At 50.2% G+C, this 7,500-nt stretch overlaps 3 protein-coding genes across 13 annotated transcripts in view; 1 reads left to right on the top strand and 2 right to left on the bottom strand.

The window, feature by feature from the left end:
- The window catches only part of LOC126571979 (serine/threonine-protein phosphatase 2A 56 kDa regulatory subunit epsilon isoform), a 15,009-nt gene extending 11,415 nt beyond the window's left edge, over positions 1-3,594 (bottom strand). Inside the window, exon 1 of one of the 11 annotated variants that reach the window (XM_050230934.1) lies at positions 3,545-3,594. The gene's annotated coding sequence lies outside the window, so the exon portion shown is untranslated. The other 10 variants (XM_050230929.1, XM_050230928.1, XM_050230936.1 and 7 more) reach the window with 10 other exon arrangements.
- Positions 3,595-3,850: 256 nt separating this feature from the next.
- LOC126569874 (tRNA (cytosine(38)-C(5))-methyltransferase) lies at positions 3,851-4,988 on the bottom strand. The gene is made up of 2 exons (XM_050227266.1): positions 4,863-4,988; positions 3,851-4,797 (listed from the first exon to the last, which is right to left on the bottom strand). The coding sequence occupies exons 1-2, from the start codon at positions 4,951-4,953 to the stop codon at positions 3,854-3,856; spliced, it is 1,035 nt and encodes a 344-aa protein (XP_050083223.1). The 5' UTR covers positions 4,954-4,988; the 3' UTR covers positions 3,851-3,853.
- Positions 4,989-5,032: 44 nt separating this feature from the next.
- Positions 5,033-7,267, top strand: LOC126569873 (translation initiation factor eIF-2B subunit epsilon). Its single transcript, XM_050227265.1, has 2 exons — positions 5,033-5,229; positions 5,312-7,267. The coding sequence occupies exons 1-2, from the start codon at positions 5,131-5,133 to the stop codon at positions 7,196-7,198; spliced, it is 1,986 nt and encodes a 661-aa protein (XP_050083222.1). The 5' UTR covers positions 5,033-5,130; the 3' UTR covers positions 7,199-7,267.
- The last annotated feature ends 233 nt before the right edge of the window (positions 7,268-7,500 follow it).

Raw genomic sequence — 7,500 nt, 5'->3', positions numbered from 1 at the left:
TAAGCTGTACACTGCTAACTATTCCTGTGCGAATTCGCCTTCCTGCCTTTGCACGCTGATAATCTTGTTAAGAGAACTGACACACGGTGAGAAAAGGAGAGGGAGGAAAGGGGGAAGGTACACAAACTGGTCACCTGAAATATCACACATCACCCACAGCAACTAGCACCTTCTAAGCCAACATATACACCACTATTGCACGTCTTGATGTGGAACATATTCTTGATGACCAACCGAGCGGTGGCTCTGTGCGGCAGATAGGAAAAAAGACGGGACATTCAACACTACACCAGCCAGCTGAGCACTTTGGCGTGTACCAGAAAGTGATAACAAATTATCTAGCACGTATTCGATAGCCTACTGTGTGTATTCCTCCGGTTTACTGCAATGAACTGCGCGCACTGGATGACATCCTATATTTGTATGCACATAACGACTACGACGAAACTGGCGAAAATAATTCCACACAAAACGGCGACCGGTTCCTTCGCAAAAGACGGACAGAAACAATGGCCAAGGCCCTGCGGTGGCGGCGGTGGACGCGCTGCTGCACCAGATGCTGCTTTGACGGTGGCTGCTGTTACGCGGAACGCGAGCTGGGCTTCGAACGGCCACAGGACGACACGGATCTTTGACGGCGACGATAACCGCGACCACCTTCGCCACAGGGAACCGCAGATGACGGTAATGGGGCTCGTGCGGATGGTTTTTCTGACCGCAGTTCGCTCCGACCGAACAGAAACATTCCATTTTAACATTTTTATCGACATCAACTCGACGATAGGACTTGACGTTGCTGAGTATGAGTAGCAGGGAAGATTTGTCCGGCAAGATCTCTACTAAAAACGTTTTCTAATTAACACACTAGCATAAAGCAAAGGTCAAGCTTTAAATTCTAGGTCATCATGTTTTTGGTAATTTTCGGTTTGGTCCACCGCTTGCAACTTTGGTAATTTAGCGCGTTTGGTCGAAAGGGTTCTCAAAATATGTAAATAAAAATCAAAATGGCGGAGCGAATTGAGCGCCGACACCAACACGGCGCTCATCGCTCACGGCAGCCACTCAGCAGTGGGTCGCGCTCGGCAATACCACGAAGCTGCAGGCTCGCGTATCGCGTGTACTACGATTTCAATGGACGAACGGGGGTTTTGTTGACAGCCAACCTACTGGCCACCGCAACCCCACAGGATCCTGGATGGATCCATTTCCGCTTGGCAGAAGCAGCATCGAAAGATGTAGCGACTTAATTATGTTGAGGCGTTGGAAACGATCCAGTCTAAAGGCTTAAAGAGGAGTGTTTATTAGTTTGTGGAGCAATACCACCGCCGATGAAATCAGCTTAACATTACCATTTTATTTGACCAACAACCCACCGCATCATCGCTGTGCCGGGTGTTATTGTCAATTTCATTCACAAAGCAAAGGGAAAGATATCGGACCCGGACCCCACCGGTATGCTCGCAAGGGTCTCGGTTGAATTTGAACGCCATTTACACCGCCCACAAACTGACTCCCGCGACTGCCGCCGCGGTCACAGTCAAGCAATGTGACGCACGGCCACGGGAGGAAGAAATGTGAAAACACAGTAAAGTTAACGACCCATGGCGTCACGAACCGCGCGACTGGCTTCTTTTTGTACCACCACACCACAATGCGCACCCAGGCGGCGCAAAAAGCTTTCTCTGATATAAAGGAAAATTTATGTTCGTATAAGAAGTGGCCTTCCTTTCTCTGCCGTTTTATACCACGATGTCCACCCGGCCTAAAACACACGCTGGTTACACCAGTAAGTGATCTTTCTTCTCCTGTTCAAAATAGTTGTTGTACCATCGCCTGCTACGGCAAAAACACGGAATGGGCGAAATGGTCGTTTTATCATGGTTAGTTACACACATTGTGCGGAACAAAGGAACTTACCTCGAATCGAGAATAATTCCGGTGTTCTGACGTCAGAATAGCAAAACAATCAGCCGTCATCGTCATGTTGATTGATTCTATTCCCGTCCACGCCAGCTCCTCGCTAGAATGTTGGTATCGGGGAGCGGGGACGAATGCGATCGCGGAGTGTCCTAAAAAATAAAGTCTAGCACGATCGAATGGCTGCTGCTGCTGCAACCCAGCCTCCTGTTAACGATTGTCAATCGATCTCTGCTGGCTGCAGGCCCACCACCGCCGCAGCAGTTCTCCACCGTCCGCTGCAATTGGCCGTCTGTCTCGTTAGTCAAACGTACGAGTTGAAGCTCCATCGTTTCCTTCACCGTCTGCTCCTCATGTCCCCTTCACTGTGCCTACCCCGCGCGGACAAAATCGGGCATTTTTGTATGGGATTTGCCGCGGGGTTGGTCCAGGTGTGCGTGTCCTTGCTGTGTGTGGCGTACCGGATGACGCGCACAGCCCGAATCGATGCGCACACGCCCGAGACGGAAGGGTGACCGTCCACTTCAGATATGAAGGCATTTCTCGCGAACAACTTCCTCCCCATCGATCGCTATCGCAACCCCCCCGCCGCAATGCCATCTTTCGACAGCCACGAGCAGCGGTCACAACAGAATGCTCGAATTCATCATGGAGCATCATTTCGGAAATTCGTCGTTTTGGCTGGCGCAGTGCAATAATCTGCAAACCGGTTACAATTACGGTGGTTCCCGATCGAACCGACGAATAGCCTACGCAACACTTTTCCCGATCTACGCACACCAGTGTGCCCACACGAACACACACTTCACGCACACTGTTACACAACACGCACAATTTTTTTTTGTTGGGATCGAACGTGCACACAATTGTGCCTTCTTTTCTTCTTCTCCTGAAAACCGCTTGTTCTTCCTTCCGCTTGATTATTGGTTTCCACATCGGTTCCAATTGCCAGGACCTGAATTGGACTCGATGATACCACCCACTCCTCTTCGGCGACTGGTCACTGGACCACTCGTCCCACCACTACGCGATGCGCTTCACATTTCCGGTCGAGGCGCATTTCTTTTCTTCGCGCACACACTTCCGCCCAAAAAAAAAGGGAGCGCATAAGGAACGCACCGCGGCCACAGCCTACGCTACCTGCACCTTTCGATAATGCGACTAGCACGCCGCTGCACACGATTCCCGGTACCAGTTGTTCGGCTGATTCAAAGACTGATTCAGTAAATCCAGCGGTATGCCCTCACCATGATTTCATTTTTTCTTCGATCCATCTTGCAGAAAATCATATACACACACACGCGCGCACGGACGCACACGGACGCCCGCACACACATCGCTATGCATCTCTCTCACTCATACCCACGCAGTGCGCCGCGCCACCCTCTTTCTTCCGCCCGTCTTCGCCCCTTGGCTTTCCCAACTGCTTCGACTCGGATCTTTATTCGGACTTACGCGAGACTATGCAAACTCCACTTTTCATCCGCCGTACGCAAATCGATCAGCGACGACAACACCACGTACGGATAAAGGCGATTAGTTACCGTTGGAATCTGCTAGCAAACGAAATCTAGCTGGCGAGCTTCACTTCGATTGCTGCCGTCCGTTCTACACACTTTTTTCTCACCCTTTTTCAGTCTCCTACTCCGCAGGCCAACCTCGTCACCAACACACTCAGGCGCTGTTTGACAGCTTTTTTTTTCCTCGCCCCTATAACCAGTCCCGGAATGGTCAACATCGATTTTTCGATCAAACTATTCGAAATGTGCCAACGGATCCCCAAAGAGGGAAAATCACGGAAAATTAATGGATCACACCTATTAGCTAGTGTAATCGAAGGTTACTAATTACTGGTTCAAACAATTTTCATGTATTAATATCCAATAGAATCAAGCGTAATAAGGATGCTGACCACCGATTGTTCTTTTGGGCTTCTTTATTTCAGTTCCTCCAACAAATAACTAACAACGTGAACGTTAATGCTGTTGCCCAGGACTCGATACCGCTGCTTGTCCGTTACGGTTTCGGGAAAATTGAAACTTTTGGGAAAACTCATTAGTTTAGCCACCTCCTGCGGGGAGAAATACCGAACGCGCAAAGATCGCAAAAGAGCCATCTTTTCCAATTCGTCCGTCGCGTTGGATGCGCTTTGATAAACTTTGTCAAACTGCTGCTTCGAGTGTGGGGTGTACACTGACCCAGTCCCTTCGGCGTAGTGGGTGTACGCCTTGGTGAAGCACATCGAGTTAGTCGACTCGGGCGTGCAAACATCCATGATAGGCAAATGTTTTCTTAGTGCCGCCTCTTTCAGCAAATGCTTTTCGTCGTTCTCGCCGGGATCGACTATATCACCAATCGTTAAAAGCGGAACGGTGCCACCATCGTCGCTGGGATGTGTGATGATAGTTCCATCGCCAGTTCGCTTAAATCCTTTGCCTTTCCGCTTTGCTAGGCAGTAGTACCGATGGCGTGTGTTCGGTATACCGAACTGGTGTGGAGAGAGCACATACTCCTGATGTTCGAATCCGGCCTCTTTCAGACGCGCCTTGTATAGGGCACAGGCTTGCGATCCTTCGAATCCCTTCACATTTTCCATCAGTATAAACTCCACGGTCGGGATTTCGTGCAAGAGATCGCAGAGGTGAAGGAACGGGTCAGAGCGGCGATCGTGGATATCGTTGAACTTTCCATTACGCGTAAACGGTTGACACGGGGGCGACATGAGAATGGTATCGATGGCCAGTTTGGAAATGGTTTTCGACGTAAGACTCAATATGTTGCCGTTGCGAGCTGCCTTTTCTCCAAAATTGTGCGTGTACACCGAATTGGCGATGGGATTCACATCTATGGCCGAAACGATCTCGAACGATTTGCCAGTTCCTGCGTAGTAAAGCGACAGATAATTTTCGTCACGTTCCATTAAATACAATTTGTGATATCCTTACGCTCGAGGGCCATCTGCATGCCACCGATTCCGCTGAAAAGTTCTAAAACGCGAAACGTTTTCACGGATTTCTCGTGCTCCGGGTTTTCCATTTTTCCCACGCGCCGTGTCTGTTGTCACACTCCGGCTGTCATCCTCATTGAAGAAGAGGAAGAAGTAGATGAACAAGACGAAGGAAGCAAGGAGTCGAATGTTTACATTTCCTGCGCGTGGAGTGTTCGCGAATAATCAGATTTTGGTTGTAATTTTCAGCTCGCCAGAGGAAAACCATGAACAAACCGATGGAGAAGAAGGAGGTCTTGCAGGCCATCGTCATTGCCGATTCGTACAATGAAAACATGCAGCCCTTCACTGGCACGTCACCACTGGTAAGCCGTAACGGGACGGGTCACTCCGCGGAACCGGCAATAATCAGCCGACCTTTACTTCCATGGTACTCTTCCCCGGTAGGCGCTGCTGCCGATCGTGAATGTGCCGCTGGTGGATTACACGCTCGAGACGCTGTGCCGGAATGGTGTGGAGGAGGTTATCATATTCTGCAGCAACCATATCGGCGAGGTGAAGCAGTACATTCAGAAACGGCAAGCGGAAAGATGCAGTTGGTCCGTCGGCATGACGGTTACAATCATCAGCTCTACCTCGTGCCGTTGCCTAGGAGAAGCGTTGCGCGATCTAGACGCTCGGCACATCATTCGAGGTAACGTGATTCTCATGGGCATCGACAGCATTACGAACGCGAACCTGGCCGGGTTGTTGGAGGAGCACAAGCGGCTACTGAAGGTGGATGCTGGGGCGGTGATGACGATTATGCTCAAGGATGGTGTGCCGGGTATGCGCACCGGCAACGAGGTGATGATCGCCATGGAACCGTCGACACGTCGCCTACTTTACCATCAGCGATTGGCACCGCAGCAGTCGAAGGGTAGCTTCGAGTTACCGCTGGAGCTGTTTCTCATCAATCGCGACGTTACGGTGTGCCACGGACTGCTCGATCCACAAATTGCCGTGTGCAGCCATATGGCGTTGCCCTTGTTCGCGGACAATTTTGACTTTCTTACGCGCGATGACTTTGTCCGTGGCGTTCTGATCAACGAGGAGATCCTCAATAGCCGCATCTACGTGAGCAAGCTGGCGCGGGAAGAGTACGCGATGCGCGTCAACAATTGGCAAAGCTATCAGATGGTGAACCTGGACGTTATCAATCGCTGGGTGTACCCACTGGTGCCGGATATGGGCATCAGCCAGTTTCTTCAATATTACAAGTGCTACCGGAACAACATTTATCGTCATGGTGACGTGCGATTGGCACGATCGAGTGAACTGGCCGGAGATCTGGCCATCGATAGGCACAGCTCGATCGATGAAAACACCTACCTTTATCAATCGACCGTCGGCCAAAACTGCACCATCGGAAAGGGCTGCCGTATAAACAACAGCTTTCTTTTCGAAGGGGCCATGATTGGTGATGGGTGCATATTGGATCACTGTGTCATTGGAAAGTCAGTAGCGGTTGGCTCGAACTGCCAAATTCGCGATGGAGCAGTGCTCGGAGAAGGGGTCGAGATTCCGAGCGGCATGAAAATCGTCAAAACGCTCGTACAAGCTGCCCCACCCGATAGCGAGTGGGCCGGTGCATCGAAAAAACTGGCCGACCGGGCATACACCGTACCGGAGGAGCAATGCGAGGACGAGTACAACTCGGATGATGATGATGAGGTGAAGCTTCTGAATCAACCGGTGTTTCTCGGGGAACTACAAAGAGCCTATTCCCCATCGATCTACCAACCGTCGGACGATGAGTCCGAGTCGGGCGAAGCGTCCCCAGTGCAGGAGGACGAAAATATTTTCCTCTCAGAGGTGGTGGAATCGCTTAAGCGAGGATTTGGCGAGCAAACCAATGCCGAGTATTTAATACTGGAAATTAACTCATCCCGTTATGCCTACAATATGGCACTGAGTGAAGTGAATTTTTATGTGGTGAAAGCCATTTTGCAGATTTTACTTTTGCAGGAGAACGTCCAATCCAATACGGTCGGCACGTTGCGCAAGATATTGGCATACTTCGGCGTCGTGTTCAAGAACTACATCCGCGATAAGGACGCTATGCTGGACTGTCTGAAGGCGTTCGAGGAGATGAGCCAGTCGCACGATACGATTCGACAGAAGATCGCCCAACTGGTCCACTACCTCTACGAGAATGATTTGGTGCGAGAGGAAGTTATCATCGAATGGTACGAAGGTTTGGAGGATGAATCATTGCAGAAGGCGTTGTGTAAGTTGGTGGACTGGTTAAACGAGTCTAGCGATGAGGAGGAGGATGAAGACGAAAGCGAATGAAGGACGAGCGATTCATACCGATAGATTTGATTCCGATTCTACTTAATAAAATGGCTGGTTACACGTGTACTTGCATGAGAGTTATTCAATGTCCCTGCGCGCCTGGATACCAACTATTCCCCTTATGCCTTCAAAAACTATTTCAATATGAACATGCAGTTCAGTTCATCGAAACCAAACGACGAACAATGCAAGGAGCAAGGAAATGCTCGAGAATACGATCAGCGATTTGTATTCGAGAGTTCGCTCTCGAACCGGACGAAATCGTCTAACTCGCCAGCCCAAGCCAAAATCAAAGAGTC

The sequence above is a fragment of the Anopheles aquasalis genome, chromosome 2, assembly GCF_943734665.1.
Source record: "Anopheles aquasalis chromosome 2, idAnoAquaMG_Q_19, whole genome shotgun sequence".
NCBI lineage: Eukaryota > Metazoa > Arthropoda > Insecta > Diptera > Culicidae > Anopheles > Anopheles aquasalis.
This window is presented reverse-complemented; position numbering and strand designations above follow the sequence as displayed.